This window comes from Eurytemora carolleeae, unplaced genomic scaffold (genome assembly GCF_000591075.1).
Source record: "Eurytemora carolleeae unplaced genomic scaffold, Eaff_2.0 scaffold1360, whole genome shotgun sequence".
Classification (NCBI taxonomy): Eukaryota; Metazoa; Arthropoda; class Copepoda; order Calanoida; family Temoridae; genus Eurytemora; species Eurytemora carolleeae.
The window spans coordinates 33,353-56,989 of NW_019397253.1; the positions used below are offsets into that span (position 1 = coordinate 33,353).

A 23,637-nucleotide genomic window follows, 5' to 3' on the forward strand; every position below is an offset into this window, starting at 1 on the left:
CGGAGATATAAAGAGTTTGGTTCAGATTTCAATTTTGTTAAATAAAAGCAAAATTGTCGAAATCTGAACGAAATTCTTCATATCTCGGGCAATATTGAAAGCACAAAAAAGGCAGACCACATTTTGGAAATGGCAGGACAAGGGAAATTTTGTGATTATTATCTCTAGAAATTTACTTCTAAAATTAGGTTGACAAATAAACGCAGCAAATTATATCAAAAATCAAGACGACATTCAAGTCGTCCTGCATACTGTCATGTTTCGTGGGACACCCTGTATATGAATGTGATGAAATCTTCTTCAGCAATAGTGAATTAATTTTTAGGTCAAGCTTAAACATAGATTGTGAGACATTTTTTTGGCGCATTTTTATTTAAGGCCAGAAAATTAATCACAATTAAGATGTCGAACGAAAGTTTGAACAGAAAAACTTTAAATAAGAAGATAAAATCAGGAAAGCCTATATTTTTTCAATAAAAACGGTGAAATGCGGGGAAAATGCTTTTCTATGTTTTATTGTGTCATTTTAAAAAATGTACAGAAAAAAAAACAATTATTACATATGATATTATGTAAACCTAAAAAGAATAAGATTTTGGCATATTTTCCCTAATTTTTGCCTAATTCAATCCTTTTTCATTCCTTCTTTTGGTTAATTCTCTTCTTAGGGGTCTAAAATACGGTCAGAGGCGTGCGAATTCATGAATTTGTTAAGGGAGAGGCGAGCTTATAAGATTTTTTTCTTTTTACGGGGTGGGGGCACATGTCTATAAGGTCCATAGCACGGGGGACATAAGAGGGGCAAATTATCTGAGACAAAAAAGAACAAAATTATTAGATTAAAAACAAAAAATGAAAGAAAGAAGGAAAAGGGTTATTTTGTTACCAATATTATGTGCAATGTAAAGTATTTTTCATTCTTCAAATTAAAGAAAAATTGGTTTCTCAAATAAATTAATCAAGGAAATTTTTATTTTACCCAGTCTTATGAAATGATAGGTGTGGCATATTTTTTTTTTGTATTTTGATAAACATATTATTTTCCCTTCTTTTATTAGATTAATGATTCTAGTGAACTATCTTTCTGCAAAAAGTAAAGATATTGAGACAACTTGGAATTATTTCATAAATATCTTTGAATTTTAGGTTTTTAGAAAACTGAAGATTTTCATACTTCAGCTTTTCTTGAACTTTTACGGGCATAAAATTTTTTTAAGTTAGATATGTAAATAGATAGATAGATAATAGTTACCTGCCACTTTCTCAGTCAGCTGATTTGCTGTTCAGTTTACTTGAGACGAAAATACAAAACGCGTAGTAAATTAATAAACATATATCTGGTAATTAACACGCTGAGAGTGGAATACAGAGTAAAGACTGTAAATTATATTTACAATTTTACAGAAACCGCGCTAAAGGTCAATCTGATGGTAAACATCTCATATTGCATGAACATAAAATGCAGTATAATACACATTTTTTAAACACATCATGTACGTAATTTTATTTTTGATTTTGGAACATGTTGAACCTTATAAAATCCTTTAACGCTATTTAGTATTTATTATTGTCCTTTAACGACTCCATGGACACCAACCATATCTCTGATTTGTTTGATAAAAGCTAATCCGTGAATACAGGGGAGTATATTCTAACTAGAAGTTGATTTGAGTTTTTTCACAGACCGGACTTTTTTCCGCCCTGTGCTTTACCCTATATAAATTTTAAAAAAATATTTTTTTTAACAAAAAATTCTTTAAATTACTATTTATTTAAAGTCAACAAATTTCACGGTAATAGTGTCAAAAATGTGAGTACTAGGAAAAAAACGACAAGGGGGGCGCCAAACGCCCCCCCCCCAGCCTGTTTAGGGTTAAGGAAGCGGAGCAATTTTCCTTGAAATCGTCAATCAGGCCAATTCTTGATTATATGCATTAATAACCACCATGCTTTTAGAATGATGATAAAGTTGGAATTTTTGTCATAAACATTGTTTATGTTTCAGTTGTAAATAATGATTTAAAGAAGATCGTAAAAGTATGGCGACCCTACCCCCTCGGAAGAACCCAACCCCTACTATAATAACTAGTCAGTATCTGACGCCCCTTGATACACTTCTACAGATGGGGTTTAGTAAACAACGGGCAGAGAAGGTAAACATAGAATTAAAATTGAAAAAAATTCTTAATTTGGTATACAATCCATTTTAAAACGTGTATTCTTCATTGTAGAAAAAATAATTTACCAACAATTATTTAAGCCCTGGTTGCTACTTAATACCTTTAGGCTAGCTTGGTTGCATGGGTTTGCTGTGCACTGTACTGTTATAGTGTACACCTTGTTTACTAATAATATACTGGACCTGGTTGCTGCATCGTGGAGCTATCTGGTTGCAGGGTTGGGCTGCTGTGCAGTATACAACTAATTCACCAACAACATTTAGGCCTTGGTTGATACTGGACACTGTGGGGCTATCCTGGGTGCTGGGTTGCTGTACAGTTCACAACTTATTTACGAGCAATTTTAAGCCCTTAGTAGCTACTGGACACCTTGGGATTAGCCTTGTTGCAGGGTTGCAGCACACCTTATTTCCTAACAATATTTTTAAACCTGGTTGTTACTGGACACTATCCTGGTTGCAGGGTTGCTGTGTAGTATATGTCTAATCCATAACAGTTTCTCGAACAAGTAAATATCCAGGTACAACCTGTCAACTATAGATGTCAACCAGGACTCAAACTCTTCAGTGATCAATGTCAAAACACGTAGCTATCAAACAAGCTCTTAATCGATCAATGCCACTCTCAAGGCAAGATCTCAGCCCGTATGTTTCAAGGAGGACGAAAATTACTATCAACACTGCATCAAAGCAGAGATTCTAAATTAACTAGTGTATTTGAGGTTTATATATTACGTCTACAAGTTAAGTTAATAGACTTTATTTATTAAGGCAATCATGTTGCGTATTATAGCACAGTTGAAATATGTGCAGTTAAGATGTACATCATTATCTATATCACATGATTAAGCTAATCCTGCTACGTATTTTTTGAAATGCAGTTCAAATGAATAATGGGTTTTATGTAAAAGTTTACAAACACAGATAGTAAATAATGTACAACGTACTGCAGGTTTACAGAATATCGAGTTATCCTATATTTATTACAGCTGTACAGTTAATAAACTGTTCACTAACAATATTTAGGCTGTGGTTGTTAATGACATCGTAGGACTGTCCTGGTTGTAGGGTTGCAGTACACCTTGTTTACAAACAATATTTAGGCCTGGTTAGATAGATAGATATATATTTCGGCTATCATCACAAAAAATACAATTTTAATATTACTATTTATAACTAAACAATCACTAGTCAGGGCTACAGCCTAACCATTTCTGGTTGTTTTGATTGGCTGGTCCTCCCAAGTTTTACAGATAGATACATTTTTATAAATTAACAAATAGTTATTACATTGCTGGACACCGTGGAGCTAGCCTGGCTGCAGGGTTGCTGTACAGTTTACACCTTGTTTACCAACAATATTTAGGCCCTAGCTACTACTGGACACCGCTGGGCTAGCCTGACTGCAGGGTTGCTGTACAGTTTAATTCTTGTTCACCAACTATATTTAGGCCCTGTTTGCTACTGGACACCTTAGGGTTATCTTGGTTGCAGGGTTGCTGTACAGTGTACACTGTACACCTTGTTTACCAACAATATTTAGGCCCTAGCTTCTACTGGACACCGCTGGGCCAACCTGGCTGCAGGGTTGCTGTACAGTTTACACCTTGTTTACCAACAATATTTAGGCCCTGGTCGCTACTTGACACCGTGGGGCTAGCCTGGCTGCAGGGTTGCTGTATAGTTTACACCTAGTTTACCAACAATATTTAGGCCCTGGTTGATACTGAACACCGTGGGGCTAGCCTGGCTGCAGGGTTGTTGTACAGTGTACACCTTGTTTACCAACAATATTTAGGCCCTGGTTGCTACTGGACACCGTGGGGCTAGCCTGGCTGCAGGGTTGCTGTACAGTGTACACATTGTTTACCAACAATATTTAGGCCCTGGTTGCTACTGGACACCGTGGGGCTAGCCTGGCTGCAGGGTTGCTGTACAGTGTACACCTTGTTTACCAACAATATTTAGGCCCTAGCTGCTACTGGACACCACTGGGCTAGCCTGGCTGCATGGTTGCTGTAAAGTGTAAACCTTGTTTACCAACAATATTTAGGCCCTGGTTGCTACTGGACACCGTGGGGCTAGCCTGGCTGCAGATTGGTTACTGGCCCACGTGAAAGATCCTGGAATTGATGAAGATTCTCCGAGAGATTTCATCATTTATCTCTGCCCGGTATTACTTTTTTTATCAGAAATATCGTTATGTTTTTTTTTCAAAGAAGCCGTATATTTCTTTTACGTATTGCCTAATGTGTCTGTAGACGTAATTTCAAAGGACTCCTCATTTACATAGAGACATGTTCGATTTACAAAAGCTTTGTCTGATCAAGACTGGATGAGGTTGAGATATCCATCATCTTATATAAAAAAATTGATTATTTTTAAGTTAGGAAAACGAAAAAGTATGATTTTCAAAGGGCGGGGGTAGGGAAATAAAGATTTTCCAAGAAAAAATATACCCCGGTAAAATATAATCTATACAATAAAACAAGACATTCGTATTTATATATGTTGCTTATAGCCGGCCAAACTGTTGGACCGATTGGGCTGAATTGGGATCTTATGGACTAAAAAACTTTTTTTTCGTCATTTTTTATTTAAATTTTTTCCCCCGGGCAACGCCGGGCCCTTCAGCTAGTAATCTACATAATAAAACAAGACATTCGTGCATATGAATCTGTTGCCTATAGCTGGCCAAACGGCAGGACCGAATGGGCTGAAATTTTTGTGGACACTCCTGGGTGGGCGGGGGTGTTTTTTTCAAGGGGGCAATGCCGGGCCCTTCAGCTAGTTATTTGATAATTGTGTAGGTTGGTGAACTGAAGGAGGAGTTGAGCCTTTTCTGGGAGAAATCTCGTCATTTGATGGGTTGGAACGGAGCTCATAATTCCTTTCCTCACATTACTCTCTCCTCATCCTTTACATGTCCGGACTCACAGGTGGAGGCTCTCATGCACGCCATCTCTAAGGTATTTATTTACAAAAATATTTAGTTTTGAGAGATTTTCGATGTTGGAAAAATTAAAAATAGGCGTTGATAGTTTATAACCAAGAATTTAAGTTTCCTCCTAAAAATCAGGCTAATTTCCTGAAAAACTTTTTTTTAATGTTTCGCTTCGGACAAAAATAAAAATACCAGGAAATATCTGTCTAGCCTTTTTGGTGTATTATCTTACTCAATACTCAGTACTCACCATGGCTGATGAAAACTTTTAAACGGATGAGATGAAAAATCTCTACAGCTGTACGGAGAGTTCTATCCCCGCTCATTTAACAGTTCCCAACTCAGAATATACGTCTTCAATATTTATCTCTAGGTTTCTGATAGCTTGCGGGGTCAGCTTGCACAAACAAAATTAAACCTTGAACGATATATGTCGCCAAACTTTTTCGGTCTCTTCGTACAAAAAGTAAGTCATATTTTCTAAACTCAAATATCAACAATAAATTTAAAGAAAAAGCTTTTTGTTCTTTAACTTCGAATCCGAAATTATTTAAACTTTTAGCAGACAATAAGCGCTTTTTTGCATAAATAATTATTGAATATTAAATAAATGTTTTTGACCGGGATTGGGATCCGGATTTGGATCCATTTTTTCAAAGCGTACCAAAAAATCCGGATCCATGCTAGTGAAATTGATCCTTTTAACGTTAATAATCGTTAAAAATTAGGTCATTAGCGAAGGGCAGTTTATCGCTATTAACTTTTTGGGGCGATGGCATAGTTAACAGGAAGTACCGTTTTTTTCCTTAAACAAATGACTTGTTCTCAGTTAACGACGCCACGTCCTAGAGCACTCCAACGAATATATCGGGTAAACAGTGTATCAATGTTTTTTTTCGTTCTTATTATGCGAATCCTTATATTTTATTGTAAAATGGTACGCTAACAGCTCACCTAGACCTAGCCTGACTGATCACTTCTTTTAAAGTCATTGAGCATTTGCTCGTGAAAACCAACTGTTCAGAAATAAAGAACTTGCTAATAATGTTTTAGCTTCCTTTGTTTTTAAATTGTCTATGATTTTATAATTTTATTTTATCAGTTCAAATTATTCTGTTAAATCGAAAATACAAAAATTAAAGACAATGAATCTTCTTGTTACGTAAAGCATGCCTGAATACGATTAAAGCAACAAATATAATTTTCATGTATGTGTTTAGAATTAGGATAAGAAGGATAAAATCCTGAAATAGTTAAATTTTTAGTGCAATATTTATTACTGCTTTAAATATGGGGAAGCTATCATCAAGTTATTAAATCGGGGCAACAAGTCTAGCTAAAGTTTTATGTTTTGTTTCTTCGAAAAAATTACCAAAAAATCCTAAAAACTGCAGGTCAATTTTTGTTATATTTTAGGAAGACGAGTTAATCTTGAAACAGCTGTCGACCGAGCTCTGCGAGGAGATTAGACTGCTTGAATTGAAAGCTGATCCTATTCTTAAATCTTATCATTTAACCCTGGCCTACCAGTTCCAACCTGCACATTTTTCAGGTAAAGGGAATACTTTTCTTAAAATACAATCCCCTTCCGTGAAACCTATATTTTGCTCAGTACTGAGTACGTATTGATTGTATTTTGCAGTTTTTTAATGGTTTTAACGGGAAACATTTCGAAAAATGATCCGACGCAGAATTTCTTCTGGGGTAATTTCTCGCTTCAGCTTTCCTCGCTATGTCGATCCTTGAAATCATCTCTGGATTGTTCAGCAGATCGACCCATCTAGCATCCCGGCACAAAACCTTTTGGCTTTTAACTTTATGAATTTATATTGAAATTCTACTATTATTAACCCTTTCAGTTGTTGCTCTCTTATTTTAATTACCTAGAATGGCCATCCTATAGTCTGTGAGCTTTATTCAGCAGTATATTCTATATCTCTAGGTTTAGAGGAGCAAGCTGAAGATATATCTCCTACTGCAGACTAGATTATATTCTTTATCTCTAGGTTTGGAGGAGCTAGCTGAAAATATATCTCCTAATGCAGAAAAGATTGTATTCTATATCTCTAGGTTTGGAGGAGCTAGCTGAAAATATATCTCCTACTGCAGACTAGAATATATTCTTTATCACTAGGTTTGGAGGAACCAGCTGAAGATATATCTCCTACTGCAGACTAGATTATATTCTAATTCTCTAGGTTTGGAGGAGCTAGCTGAAAATATATCTCCTACTGCAGACTCTGGTTGGCAACTCCGATTATATTCCTATGACAATAAAACCGCAGGATCTGATGTATATAAGGTAGAATAAAATATATACCCCTGCTATATGAAATATTTGATCGGAGGAGTCCAATTCGATCATATCAATTGCATTAAATTATCCTTATTATAATGTGAATTATCATAATGGACAAAAACACCTAAAAATATATATATAAATGTTTAGAAAAATGGGCTATTTAAGATTTTTTTTGCTGAAATGTTTTTGTGTTTTTGTTTTAAAAATTCAGATTTGAACTATTTAATTATTTAAGATTTTAAAAATAAGTATTTTCATGAAGGTGTTGTACGCGCATGTTCCGCGAGAACCAGATGAACTAGAACTTGTAATTGGAGATTTTATTTTTGTATCTGCGGAGGAGATGACTAAAACCTTTGATGGGTAAACATTTTCAAGATCATTAAATAAATAAACGTTACAGTACTTAAACCATTCAGACATTAAAAAGAAAACAATCGAAGGTTCTATTCTTTTTGTTATTTTTTTATAATGGGTCCGACAACGAAGTAGTTAATACATATAAATTACTCTAGTAATTTTTTATCATTAAACCCCATTTGAGGGGCACATTTTTGAATTTTGTGAAAAATGTATTTCATAAACATGCCTTAGAATTCCAAGTGGAATACTATTTTGCTTCTGTAAATTGATTTTAGAAAAGTTTCACTAAATTTCACACCCCTAATGTATATATATGAACTAGGTGGGTGATAGGTATATCCTGGTTGACAGGAAGTACTGGATATCTACCAACTAATTATGTGGAGAGAACGGCTGAAACAAATGTATGGACTCTTCACTCCTTGCTTCCTTTAATACCCGGTAACAGAAAATCCAATTATTAAATTATATTGAACTCCCCAAGTATATTTCTAACACAGCTCAGAAAAGTTTAAGAAATATATTTATTTATATAAATATAGAGCACATCTCTATACAATACAAGTTTAAAAACTACTTCCTACTGGGTTGCAGATTTATGTTTTCTTGTTCCTGCATTTCCTCTTTCCATATAAAAGACGATTTCTGGTCGCTACAATACATAATTTTTCATCTGATGCTTAGGATCCGGATCCATTAGATCCAAAACATTTTCACTTCCTGGTTCCGGATCTGCGAGAAAACGCGGAAATAAGTGGAATCCAGGCCTAAGCATTGGTTTCGTCTTGTGAAAATTTTGCCAAAATATCAATTTATTTAATAATGGTCTAAAAAATGTTTTATTCTTTTAAAAAGATAAAAGGGAGAGACCGACTGGACATGGTAGTTGAGCTGAACGTGCAGTAATACAGAGCAAAACTTTTCATTTGATACCACTGAGACATTTTTAATAATTGTAACAAAACGTGTCTTCTGATGACTGAAAAAACTGGTGAAATATTACAGACGACTTTATGCTCTTATTTTAAAATTGTTCACCGCAAAAATGTCTCCTTGGTATGAAATGAATCCGTAAGTTTTTTTCTCTACAATACTGCACTTTCAGCTCAACTACCATGTCTAGCCAGTCACTCCCTTTCAATACTTGTTAACTTTACTCCAATGTCCAGGTGACCTTAAGGCTGTAACTGAGAGTAGGGATGAAAACATCTCCAGCTCAGTTGACCGTCTTGTCCTTGCTCAAGAATGTGATTCAAGAACGGTTGATGTAGAATTAGAGAATATTTATGCAAAGGTAAGACATCTTTTGTCTTTAAATATTTATAATCAAGAAATTTCAGTAATCCTAAATAATTTTCCTGCATTGCATGGAATAAAAATCTACTCTGTATCATGCTTTTCAAATTTTAATTTCCGGAGAATTGTGAATTTTGTTCAGATTTTGTCAATTTTTGTATAAATTAACAAATTGAATTTGGAAGGTAATGCTATATTTCTTTTGTAATTTTTAAAAACCAAAAAAAGCCTTTCTGCATTTTAGAAATGCCATCAGCAGCGAAATTTTGAAATCATAGTTTCAAGAATCCTACTTTTTTAAGTCAGTTAAAAAACAACTGTTGTGATTTTTTTTTCAAAGAAGAAAGACTACCTTCCTCCCGTCTCTTCATTGTCATTTACCTTACTGCAGGTGTGTAAGCCTGGTCGTGAATCCCCTGCAGGAGTTTGTGATTCTTCCCAGGAAGCATCATCACATTCAGATACAGGTAGGATATTCAGATACAGGTAGAATATTCAGATACAGGTGGAATATTCAGATACAGGTAGAATATTCAGATACAGGTAGAATATTCAGATACAGGTAAAATATTCAGATAAAGGTAGAATATTCAGATATAGGTAGAATATTCAGATACATGTAGAATATTCAGATACAGAAGAACATTTAAATACAGGACCATGTAGAATATTCAGATACGGTAGAACATTTAAATACAGGGCCAGGTAGAATATTCAGATATAGTAGAACATTCAAATACAGGGCCAGGTAGAATATTCAGATACGGTAGAACATTCAAATATAGGGCCAGGTAGAATATTCAGATACGGTAGAACATTTAAATACAGGTCCAGGTAGAATATTCAGATACAGGTAGAATATTCAGATACTATACAGGTAGAATATTCAGATACAGGTAGAACATTCAGATACATGTAGAATATTTAGATACAATAGAACATTTAAATACAGGATCATGTAGAATATTCAGATACGGTAGAATATTCAGATACGGTAGAACATTTAAATACAGGGCCAGGTAGAATATTCAGATACGGTAGAACATTCAAATACAGGGCCAGGTAGAATATTCAGATACGGTAGAACATTCAAATACAGGGCCAGGTAGAATATTCAGATACGGTAGAATATTCAAATACAGGGCCAGGTAGAATATTCAGATACGGTAGAACATTTAAATACAGGGCCAGGTAGAATATTCAGATACGGTAGAACATTCAAATACAGGGCCTGGGTTCCCCAACTAGGGGGGGCTTTTTTCTTGATATTCCTAATAGATACAGAAGGTACCATCAATTCCTGTATTAATCTAGCACATCATTACGAAGATTCTGGCATAGAAGCTCAGTGGTATTTTTTTTGCCACATCACACTGTAAAGGACCCTATATGATGGAATTGGTGAAACTATAAAGAGGGAAGCAGCATACTACAGTTTGCAACAGCCCTATAGCGGCATGATCTTAACAGCTAAAGATTTTTTTGGGGGGCAAACGATAATCGGCCCAATATGCAAGTGTTCTTTTTTGACAAACCAAAGATTCATGTTTCACTGCATGATCGATTTGCAAATTCTAAAACTATATCTGGAACTTGTAAACTTCATGCTTTTATTCCGATATTAAGAAACCATAAGAGCATCCAAGTCAAAAGGATATCTTCAATGGATAATGATATTATCAAGAAATTATAGATTTAATTTCATTACAAATCTTAACCAATTTTGTGATATTTCTGTAATATTTACAGTTTTAAAATATGTTATAAACAAACCCTACCAACTTTTTAAAACAACATTCTGTCATTCTATAATTCCTAGATATATTTACGTACAAATATCATCTAAATGTAATGTATCAGAAATAATTGAATAAATGACTAAGATATTCCTTGTTAAACTGAGGTAGAATGATAGCCATGTTTAATTTTTTCTATAAATTATGTGGTTTAAAAAAAATCATGCTCCATTTTAGAGAAAAAAATCATTTTCGGTTCAATCATTTTGGCAATCCTTGTTTAATTGTGCTAAAAATTATACCCATATTGATATAGTTGAGAAAATAACACTTTTTTCAAAATTTTGGGTCTCAAAATTGGATTTTTGAATTTTGACCCCTTTAAGATCCTCAATGCATGGAGATAAACTTTCTATCTTGTTAAATGGGTTCAACCAATGCATATATTTGTTTTCAGAAATCGAAGACTTGGTATTGAAATTTGGGGTCCGACGTGGTTTTTGAGATTTTTTTTTGTGTGGGGGGGAAGTGTCAAAATTTTGCGGAATATTTGAATTTTTTTGCAAAGTTATTGCAAATTTTATGAGATTTCAAAATGTATCAAAGTTTTTGACGTAGATTTAAAATTGAAAGTTTAGATAGCATGTTCGCTAACAAAACTTAAATAACTAGAATTTTAAGTTTGAAAAGAATCAATTTTTTTTTGTCAAATGGTGTATTCCTCCTCCATGGAATAAAAGAATTAGAACATTTTAAAATACGACCAACTTGCATTATTTTTTTCTTGTGTAACTTCTCATAAAAAATACCTAATTCACAAAAAAGTTGAGAGAAACATTGATTTAAAAAAACATTTTTAACCTTAACTAGTTGTTATGATTTGTAGGTGATGATGAAGTAAGCAGTACTACTCCAACACTTGCATATGGTCCTAGGAAGCTATTTATTGCCAGGTAAAATATTCTTAAAATCAGTATCTTGGTTTAATGCTCTTCAATTTCTCGGCGTTTTGGATTCTGCTCCATATATATATGAATTACAAATAATTTCTGAGAAAATTCTATTTACTTGCTTTACACTAAATCTTGTCCGATTTTATCAAATCTTTTTAAACATATATACCGTTCAAAATCTAAATACATGTATCTTGATAATCATAACCGACCGAGATGAATTTGCGCAATTTCATCTCAAAAGACGATAAAATTGTGTATAACTACTTTTTCTGAAAATTAAAAATTTTACTTAACCACGGGTTCCCTAGACCAATTTTGTCTACAAAACATCCCTCGCTGCGCTTTGAAAATATACATTGGAGCATTCTTACCAGCGCGCTAGGAGCCAACCATTACAATATGGGTCATCTTAGCATAGATTTTTCATGTTGTTTGTCTGTCTATTTATAGGTAATTGAGCGCGAGGAATTCATTTCTGAGGTCAAAATATACATAGCATATGGTCCTAGGAAGCTATTTATTGCCAGGTAAAATATTCTTAAAATCAGTATCTTGGTTTAATGCTCTTCAATTTCTCGGCGTTTTGGATTATCCTTCATAATATAAATCTATGCTCAAATTCTGCTCCATATATATATAAATATATATATGAATTCTGCTCCATATATATTTGCATGAGTTACTTCTTAGACTCGTTATTCATTCCAAAAGTCATTTTCTGAGAAAATTCTATTTACTTGCTTTACACTAAATCTTGTCCAATTTTATCAAATCTTTTCAAACATATATATCGTTCAAAATCTAAATACATTTATCTTGATAACCCCCACTTATTGTCCAGGCTTGGTTAGTTGTATTTATGTATTTTACCGCCTATGAGCATCATTTCCGACCTATGGGACGTTAAGTTACTTTACGTCCCTTGGGACAATGAAGTAAAATAACGACCCGCTCTGGGAAGTTTTTGTGAAAAAATTTGCGCAATTTCATCTCAAAAGACGATAAAATTGTGTATAACTACTTTTTCGGGAAATTACAAATTTTACTTAACCACGGGTTCCCTCGACCAATTTTGTCTACAAAACATCCCTCGCTGCGCTTTGGAAATATACATTGGCGCATTCTTACCAGCGCGCTAGGAGCCAACCATTACAAAATGGGTCATCTTAGCATAGATTTTTCATGTTGTTTGTCTGTCTATTTATAGGTAATTGAGCGCGAGGAATTCATTTCTGAGGTCAAAATATACATTGGCTCATTCTGACCGGCGCGCTAGTAGCCAACCATCACATTGTGGGTCATCTTAGCACAGATTTTACATGTTGTATATGAGGCCCCAAATGAAGGATGTGATATATTGATAATAATACTTTTAAGGCATGGAGAGAGAGTAGATTTTACCTTCGGATCTTGGATTCCCTACTCCTTTACTCAGGACGGTTCCTATCAGAGAAAGGATTTAAATATGCCAGGTAAATCTTGGATCACAGTTTATTATCCAAATATTTTAAAGTTTTGTCTGAAGATTATTCCCCCAAAAAATTGTATTCCTACTATTCTCGAAAATAATTTTCCTTCAAAAAATTTACTTGAAAAATTGATATTTTAAAAATGTTAACTCGTAAATACCAGAAGAAGAAGTAGTTATTCAAATTTTAAAACTTAATTCTTACAGAGAGTGTTCCACAAAGGAGGAAAGGTCCTGATGGGTTTAGTAGAGACTGCCCTCTTACTGCTGTAGGGAACTTTCAGGTATTCAGGAATTATTCAATTGGTAATTTATCAATTTATTCAACTGATGGATTGATGGATAGATGGATTGATTGATTGATGGATTGATGGATTGATGGATAGATGGATTGATGGATGGATTAATAGGTCAATAGATTAATAGATTAATGGATTGATAGATTGATGGATTGATGGTTTGATGGATTGATGGATAGATGGGTAGTTAGATCGATTGATAGATTGATGGATTGATGGATTGATGGATTGATGGATTGATGGATTGGTGGATTGATNGTAGTAAACACCTACTCCATAAAAATTTCTCGAAACATATCTATCCAGGTCCAACCCGTCCGCTATAAAACTTAACCAGTATATGATCTACACAGTTACAATCCCGCTAACTATCAATGCCAGTATCACTGGGCTTAATCTATGTAGCTATCAAACCAAGCTATTAATCCAGGCTCTAAATGCCAAACAGGGACGCAAGTGTAGATAATACTGGTTGAAAAGGTCTTGGCTTTGCTTTGCACAAAAATGTCAACCCAATCGGTCCAGCCGTTTGGTTGGCTTTATATGAGATAAAAACTTTAGTAGATAGATTATGAGAACTGTAACTGGATTATAACCGATTTGTATTTTTAGGACGGAATGCCGGATTGGATGACCGAAGAAGAACTGCTTGAGGCCGGGTTCAATATTGGTAAGTGTCGAATACATTGGTTAGGATCCTTTTAACTTTGATCCGGATCCGGATTCTGGATCCGCACTGGAATGTTTATGACCGGATCCAGATCTTTTGTGATGGATATTATGGACCTATATACTATTTGTGTCAGAAATTAGGGACTATGATATTTTTTTGTGGCAGATTTTATTGACATAGATACTATTTGAAGCAGACACAGTGTTAGAAAAGGGCCAAGTGTTAGTTTTGGAACTAATGCCCCCTGTAATTTTGGTTTTCCCAGTGACTTGCGGATTTCACGAAGCAGAGACACACTTTCCACACATTTTAAGATAAAGATTGATATGGCACCGTTGTGAATCGAGCATGGAAGGTTATTTGAAATTTATTTGATTTTCAACAAATGTGTTTATACTCTAGATGCCAGCTTCAAGGCGTATATTAGTTAATACTCTAGATGCAAGCTACAAGGCGTATATTAGTTAATACTCTAGATGCTAGCTACAANGGGGGGGGGGGTTTGATGAATGGGAGAAAAATTAAAAATGGGAAATCACAAGGCAAGTTGTTTCATTTTTTGAAACATTTTACCCAAAAAATCATATATTTTCTCAAATTCAGCGAGAAACATCTAAAAAATTCATACAGAACTTCTGGGGAAAATTAATGATTTTCTAAAATGAGAGGGGAGGGGGGGGAACTTATTTTTTAGGAAAATATACACCCATGCTTGATAGTGACGGGTATTCAAGGGACTGGAGAAGTAATTTTAAATAAGCCTCCATTTATAGAGCGGTATGTCCGATGCACCGCACTAAACAGTAAAAGCTAAGTCTGATGCAGAATGAATGAGACATCCATTATTTCTCTTTAAAAGATTGGTTATTTTTACGTATGGTTTCTCTATAAAAGTCTACAAAAATGTTTGAAAAAATTGTATGAATTACACACTTGAAAATGGAAGAATGGCCATAGCTTCTATATAATTGGTCAGATAAAGGTTTAATAAATTAATTGGTACCATCGGGCATGGCCCTCTTTAAATGGAGGGTAACTTTGAATTATGTCCACAGTCGCTTAAATGGGGGGGCGGGGCGGTGGATTTTATATTGTCCAATGTCCCTTTGATGAGCTTGTTATGAGCAACAAATTTTGCTAAAATACATGAATTAAGAATTTTGGTTAGATTTCATTTTATTTGATAAAACGAAAATTTCTGAATTTTAATGAGGTCATACACTTCTCCGGAAATATTAAAAGCACAAAAAAGGCAGACCACAGTTTGGAAATGGCAGGACTTGGGCTATTTTGTGATTATCGTTTCTTCATCTCTGATTAATCAGATTTGTAAAATTATATTGACAAATGAATGCAGTAAACTATTTCAAAGTAGAGTAATCTGATAAATTGTCAATTAATTCCGGCCCTTTCCGATTAGGACGGTAATATAATATTCTTGCAGGTACCGTACTGCAGTGTGGCAGTGGTTGAGGAAGTGGTAAACGACGAGGAGGAACTTATGTACGGGCACAGCAGCCCCACACCTTCAAGGTACGGAGGGCGTTCCTCTCCGGGGGGTGTTTCCAGCGTCTCGCTGATGTCTCGGTCCACCATAAGAACTCCGGCTCCGCCTCCAAGGGAGTGGAAGTTGGTCGCTCCACCTTTCCCTGCCCTTACACATACGTCAGTCGCAACGTTCGATTGGACCATGCTGGTCGAGAAAGAATAGACCAGATGGACTAATTTGGTGATTTTTAGATAACATTGCTTCCAATGTAGGGAGGCCAATTTCTTAGTACTTACTTTTAGTAACGTCATTTACGTGTCGTGTGGAATCAACATTTAATGCTCTCGTGAATTATGAACATTTACTCTAACCATTCCAGACCTGAACTTTTTTTTACGATTGTAAGTACAGCCTACTCACAAACCTTTTACAATTTGTTTTTAAAGATGGTGACACACCCTCTCAGAGTTCCTATTGGATCAAGTAATTAGCTGTAGATAAAATGCACCGATTCATAAAAACGGTCTTTCTCTCCCGACATTTAACTCAAGTTTAAAAACAGTGATATGTAGTTCTGTAACCTTCTAAATATACAGCAACAGTAAGTAATTTTCTCCAAATGTCATTCAATACAAAATTTTTAAATCTCTAAAACCCAAAACAACTTCAAAAGAAAAAATCGTTTCTCTTAATTTTTCAATTCTATTTAGTGTTACGTTTTTGGATTTTCTCACCAATGTTACCTTGTCTTGATATTATTGTAAAGATCTGATGCTTAAATCTCTGAAATATCTTTGTAAATAAGGTCAACCAACCTTATTTGGCTTACACTTGGGTATCGTTTAGTGTCCTGTTTTTATAGATTTAAGGTTTTTCACATTTCAGAGAGGCGATAAAAAGAATCTTAAACATTTTTTCAGAATAGTAATTTTGATGAGTGCTTTTTTTACTTTTCTTTATTGATAAATCGTAAATAAATATCATTTTAAATAATATCTTTGTTCAGAGAAAATCTTTTGCATAATAATAAAAAACAAAGTTAACTAAAGTTGGATTTAGCCAAATATTTGTGTAACATCCCAGAATCTTATAGATCACACGTAAACCATTATAATGTTGAAAACAGATCTCAAAACGATACCCATCGGCCATCAGTACATACAGCCCCATATACGCAGTGTAAAAAATTGTAAATATTCAAAATTGAAAGAAAAATGCTTATTCCAATAATGATGCTCAAAAAAGAAAATAGTGCATAATATTTTTATTTTTAAAATTGTACCCTTCTATCCCCTCTGACGTCACTCACTACATTTCTTTAAAAATGTAATTTACATGTACTCCTTTAATTTTTAAATTTTCTTTTAAGTCTTCCTTCAAAAAAGCTGGTTTTTAAGCTGCTCAATATTATATTGTCAGAATAGGAGACTTAGATGTTTAAAATATTTTACTCCTTTAATAAAAAGTTATAACTAGCTTAAATGGCTCGCATAGTTTCGTAGATTATATACATATAAAATATTTGTCTTGTTCTTCTATGTACTCTAATGTGCACAATGTACACTGTACAGTAAGGGAGGTCGATTATGAAAATTCCAAACTATAAATTGTACCGTAATCAGCGGCCTTTGGCGGATCTTCAGATTCCCTTAAAGCATGTTCTGAAGAAATTTTTTTCAATAGTAGTTTTTTTAAAATGTTCTCTTAAAAGGTCAAATTTGTACTACTCTTATTGATTTTTCAGAATTTTTTTTCTCGAAGTTCATATTTTTATGCTCCATACAAGTCCGGTTGAAGCCATTTAGATATGAAAAATTCTTTAAAAAACGATCTTCCTTAATGTTCACGCCGACCTTCGATAAAAAAAAAACTTATCTAAACCATTTATCTCACTAGACCACGCTACCTTTCTGTTCTAGACTTTAAAGTGGTTATAATTGTAACCCAGGAAAGACATTCTGAAAGTATTTACGTCAATTTTATTCTTCCAAATCCCGCTTTCCACCCTGGCACATTTTTTTTATCTTTTATCATTCAATGCGCGCTTTTTATATCACGCGGGTATAAATCAAAATTAAAGTATTATCTAAGATTGTTAAAAATAACGTTTACTGAAGTTTTTAAAGATTTAATAAATATGTTAAAAATGTATAAATAGTTTATGAAATATATGTTGAAATTACAATATAAGATTAATGTTATTAAATATTTAGGCTGGGATCATATGATTGATTTGTGGGGTTTGGACGTTGAAATGTGCTTCAAATTGCAAGAAACTCATTGAATTAGTAGTTTAGCTAAATAATAAAGATTGCATTGATAATGAGATAATGAGATTTCCTGTTCGTGTCAAATAAACGTCTTAACAGTTAAACCCATTGGGCCCAAGTTTGTGTATGGCAACTCATGACCCCGGTCCGGGGAAGGTTGGACCTTCAAAACTTTAAATTTCAATGTTCTAAAATGAAGTGTAATTTGGTTTCAAAATTACTATCCCGTAAATATACAGGGCTGATATATCCGTAAATCAATCATATATAGTCAAAACCACGTATAAGGGGCAGACATTTTGCTTACGTTATAACATCATATGTTACAATTTTCTGAATAACTTTTTTTATTTATATTTAAATTTCTCTTCTATTCAACATTGAATGATTTAAAAAGTTTAAAAAATATTTCAAAAGCTTGATTACGGACGACCAAATTTGGAACACAATTTTGTAATATTTAGTAAATTTATATTTCTTCGCCAATTATTCAGTAGAGAAATTCAATTTTTTTTCTGACAATTAATTGGAGTAAAAAATAAAAATAAATATTATCTCAAATGGGACTAGAAATTTGTATGGTTATTTATTTCCCTATTTTCTGTTAATTAATACAAATAAAGCTGCATATTTCGATGTAGTTCTCCAGACTCAATTTTTTCTTGTTTATTCTGCACCAAATTGTTGTAAAAACAAACAATTGGCATATTGTTTTTATCTATACATATATTGGTCAGACCAAAATTTCCAAAAAAACATGACAATTGTCTTTTGATGCTTATAGATAACAATTTTTGTATTTTTAAATATTTTTTTACAATTTTTGCATTATAAATATTGATTATTCGTGTGCAAAAAAATGAAAAAAATATTGCCGCAAGAAAAAAAATTTAATCAGAAGAATTGTCTGAAACTTAGGATTTTTAACCATTTTTCATTTATATCGGTCTAAAAAAAAACTTTTTAAAATGCCCTGAAACAAGGGGCGTACGGGCCTCACCCCCCCCCCCCTGGGTGTACGCATCGGCATAGGGGGCCTTAGATATGAAATGATTCTATATGATGCAGGAAAAAATGAAAAACTTTAAATTATTTTCTCGCAAATTTCACAGATTCAATTTTAAAATCAACATTTTTTTAAAAACTTAAGCTTAAAGTAACAACTCTCTATTAGGGCCTGAATAGTTCAGGGGTTATTATCTCAAAGATTCTAGGGGGGGGGTAAATAACCCCAATAACCCCCCTTATTTACGCCACTGAGTTTTTTCATGGAAATAATACAAATAAATAAATATTATTGAAATTTGCGAAAGTATGAAGACGATGAGAAATCCACGGAAAGCAATATGTCAGCTGACAACCATTTAATATTGCGGCATTACGTTTGCGCACTCATCAGCTGATTGTTCTTCAATCATCAGTCGGTCAAAATGGCCACCATCACTCAGATCCTCACCAAAAAGGTCGTAAAAATTGTTATTTTTCTTGTTGTTTCTTGTCTTAATTTGGTTAATTATTGATAATGATATAGTTAACTATATTTCCTTTAAGTAAAAATATTAAAATTTGCTCTTTTTGTGTGTTATATAGCACTTGACAACAGCGCATCCAGATAAGAATGTTTTGTCAGTTTGTGTCCGTTGAAATCTCGTCTTATGTGCTTTTTGGCACTTTCTTGAAAGGCTTTGGAATTTAGTCCTCCACAAACTCACATTCTGTAGGTGAATTTTATTCTTGTTATTTTCTAGGTGTCAACCTTGAGACTGGTTGGAGAAGCAAGATGTCTCCACACAACAAAGATAGCTTGTGTCGCAATGTCAAAGTTCGACAAGACGTCGGAGTTGCCTTACGAGAAGTAAGCTGTTTAAACTCGTTTATGTTACACGTTCACTAGGACAGACCCACTTGGTTATTTTTTCAATGCATTCTAGCTATTAATATTAAGTTCATTTAATTGGCCTTCACATGAATGAACTGTTTTCTACGTTCTAAGCTATTTTAAAGTGCAACAATTTTCGCCAACATTTTAATTGGAATTTTATTGCAATTTTATTATGCTTTGTTACGAGATTATGTTTATGATTATGAGCCGGCGATTTATAAAATTCAAGAAAATATGACTTAGATCTAAGCTGTCATTGGGACTTATTCACGGCTAGAGTTGTAAGTTGCATCCAATTTTCCACAGAGTTGAGTTCATAAAACCGGCTTAATATTGTATTGGTGGATTTTCGTAGTGGGATTGGCGCATTCCGGGTTTTTATGATAACTAGACTCAACATTGAGCCTTATTCTCCACTAAGGCCAACCAAGGTCGGTTTTATTTTCATTGGGCCTAACTCCTCAAGTCTTAAGATCTTGAAGCTGTTAATCACGTGACACAATATGTCGTCAGTCAGACTTGGGTCTAAGATTCGGGTTTAAAACTGGGTTTAAGAAATAACGGCTCGAGTCAAAGCTTTCAAATCGCGGGTTCAGCTGAGTAAGTGCTTTAAGTCCGAGTTGACTTCCTGGATCAATGGGCAAAAAATCAATTAATAAATGTAAAAAAAACACTTTTTGATCTTAAAACATAAATTTTAAATGTTGAGAAGAGAGAGATAAATAAAAAGTTCTTTATCTCTGAACGTTTCATCAAGTTTAAGCATAAATCTGTTCACGTAAAATTTTTCTTATATATTGAAAATCTGTAAATCTCGAGAAACATTCACGATCTAGATCCGTGTCCGGATCCATTTTTTCCAGGGTGGATTTAGGATCCGCATGAAAATAAAATGTAACCTAAGCATTGTACTGATTAAAACTTCAGATTTTAACTCTTTATGATTTTTACGTACTCTATCTAGGTTGGTAAAGAATCTGGAGGTTGTGAAGGGTAGGTTAAATAGGCCTCTCACTCTTTCAGAGAAGGTAAATAAATTGATAATAGCCTGATCTTTTAAGTTGAAAATAAGATGACCTGAGAACTTAATACTAGGTGCTCATCCCGGCCCTAATGCAAAAAATAATAAGTTTTAATCAATCAATCAATTGACTTTAGGTCGAATTTAATAAAAAGTGATCCAATTATTAGTTTAATTGCGTATGGCTAATTGAACTACTTGAATATTTAAAGTTTTATTTTACCTTAAACACTTGATGGTTTATCTTAAAAGTGTCAAGAGTTATTTAAACGTTTTTGTTTAGGTTTTGTACTCTCATCTTGATGACCCCGCCAATCAGGATATTGTTAGAGGAGAATCCTACCTTAGGCTCAGGCCTGACAGGGTTGCCATGCAGGTAGTTAACCAGATAGATTGTATACAGTATATTTCACACATCAGGGGGGGGGGTTCTGGAGCCTATTTCTTATGACTTTTTACGTGTACTCAAAGATTAAACTTCTGGTAGATATGAAGTGAATACGCAACGTAGCCTCCTTTGTCCGGGTTTGTGTCTTTTTATTAAAAAATGGATTTGGATCCACGACCTGAACATTATCTCCTGGATTTACTGATTTAAAAAATCTAATTTTTTTTTCTTTTTTCACTTCGCCGAAACTTTATGAACCATGAAGAGATTTGGAAGTTTTTATTAATCTCTTATTGTTATTTTGTCCCTTGGATTCGTGGTTCCAAATATTTCTTTCATCCAACTAGCTTAGCTCGTTCTAATGCCTTAAAGATGCTTGCAACGGCTTAATAGCTTATCTTCTTATCAACTTAAAAATAAACAGCCTCTGTTAGTTTTAGATCTAAATCAGTTGAATAGTATATTCAGTGGGTGCATTTAGTTAATGTTATTCTGTATTAGGATGCTACTGCTCAGATGGCCATGCTTCAGTTTATCTCCAGTGGTCTACCAAAGGAAAATTTTATTTATTAATTCAAAAAATATTTTCTGTCTTGATTAATTTTTGTTATTGAAATATAAATCTGGAACTACTTTTCCTTGTCTGGCAGAATCATGTTAGATTATGAACATAATTATTTTATCTTTTCGTAAAAATTCGTAGCTTGGTTAACGCCTTTTCAGAACAAAATTTTCTAGAAATTAACATTTTTCGGAGAAATTGATTCCTTAAATTTTCTTGAAGATTATTTTTAATAATAGTTGACTATTAACTAAATTTATTCAAATCTAACAATATTGATAAATTAAAATATTAGGTTGCTGTTCCTTCTACCATTCACTGTGACCATCTTATCCAGGTATGAAGATGCTTTTACTTGTTTCGATTGGTTAAACAATTAACATTGAACATGCAGCATTATTTATGGTATCAAATGGTTCTTAATCTGAAATGATTTTTCTTGAAAGGAGATTTGTGAAAAAGTATGTTTTATTCACTCCTTTTCTTGTCAGAGATGGAATCGGATAATCTATATAATAAAGCTCTTCGCTCATATATTTGTTGGTATATATATATTAGCTTTAGCTGGCCAAACGGCTGAACCAATTTGGCTGACATTTTTTTTATGGAACCCATGGGTACCTCGGGGTTAACACGGGGAACGCCGGGCACCAAGGCTAGTAGAAAACATATTGAAGTACTTAAGATTATCCAAGAAAACATTATCATATCATTGTAACTGGAAAATACGTATCCTACATAAAAATGCGTTTGTGTAAATATATACTTTTTGTTTGTCTGTTTATGTCCAAAAAACGTCAAAATTTTAGAAAGATTATAAATTTCAGAGCAACAGTTAAAAGCTCATATTTTGAACATGAAAGGTGGTGCGAAGTGCCCATAAACTTTATTTTACATAAACTAGCTGAAGGCCCAGCGTTGCTCGTAAAAAAATGAAAAAAAACGAATTTTTTTAGCCCTTAACACCCCCCATGATTGTGCGTAAAAAATTTTATCCCAATCGGTCCGGCCGTTTGTTCGGCTAAGGGAACATATATACGAATGTCTTGTTTTATTATATAGATAATAGATACCTTCGATATAAGGTCTTCCACACAAAATAAAAATTCTAACGAAATTTTTAATTTTCTTTCTAAATAGAAAATCATCAGTTGTCAATGTCTAAACTACTGGCAGTTTAGTATTTGCAAATCGCATGAGATTTTTGTCTATAAACTTGTCTATTTACTAGGCTCAGATTGAGGGAAACAAGGATTTGGCAAGAGCCAAGGATATTAACAAGGAGGTTTACGATTTCTTAGGTAATCTTTATTTATTAACATTAACCTTATAAATCTCTTATACCGCGGTATATGTCTAAAAAATAAGACGGAAAAGCTTAAATTAATTTTGAATAATTGATAAACCTCTGATCCATACACAGGATTTAATTTTTATTTCTTGGCGTCATTTAGTTAGATATTCATATTTTATCCAGATATAAAGTTATTTTTTTTATTAAACGAAGGAGTATAAATGAAAATGTTAATGTTAAATTGATCTAGCTACTGCTGGAGCTAAGTATGGAGTTGGATTCTGGAAACCTGGATCCGGTATCATTCATCAGATTATCCTAGAGAACTACGCTTTCCCAGGTAGAAGTTTGGTTATCTACAAGTTTGTGCGGGGGATATTTTATTTAAAACATACTTCCTTCCCACTATGTTGGGATGTTTTCGACACAACATGTATGGTTTCTTTCATCAATTTTGAAAACTAGTCTAATGAAATCTAAATTTGCAACTCCTACCCCCGCGCCCCCCCCCCCCC

The 23,637-nt window shown here is 33.8% G+C and overlaps 2 protein-coding genes across 2 annotated transcripts in view; both read left to right on the top strand.

Moving 5' to 3' along the window:
* Window positions 1–1,558: 1,558 nt before the first annotated feature.
* LOC111713050 (protein UBASH3A homolog) lies at window positions 1,559–14,647 on the top strand (the record flags this gene model as incomplete). The annotated part of the gene is given in 15 exon segments (XM_023487839.1): window positions 1,559–2,153; window positions 4,233–4,352; window positions 4,990–5,148; window positions 5,497–5,589; window positions 6,540–6,675; window positions 7,322–7,425; window positions 7,688–7,788; window positions 8,111–8,229; window positions 8,958–9,082; window positions 9,476–9,551; window positions 11,707–11,773; window positions 13,154–13,248; window positions 13,452–13,555; window positions 14,156–14,213; window positions 14,619–14,647. Coding segments are annotated over 15 exon segments (1,500 nt in total).
* Window positions 14,648–19,328: 4,681 nt separating this feature from the next.
* Window positions 19,329–23,637, top strand: part of LOC111713053 (aconitate hydratase, mitochondrial-like) — a 10,618-nt gene continuing 6,309 nt past the window's right edge. The window contains 8 exon segments of the mRNA XM_023487844.1: window positions 19,329–19,438; window positions 19,724–19,830; window positions 20,822–20,885; window positions 21,162–21,254; window positions 21,768–21,821; window positions 22,124–22,165; window positions 23,060–23,129; window positions 23,373–23,462. Coding sequence (XP_023343612.1) covers window positions 19,406–19,438; window positions 19,724–19,830; window positions 20,822–20,885; window positions 21,162–21,254; window positions 21,768–21,821; window positions 22,124–22,165; window positions 23,060–23,129; window positions 23,373–23,462 — 553 coding nt within the window. The 5' untranslated portion in view covers window positions 19,329–19,405.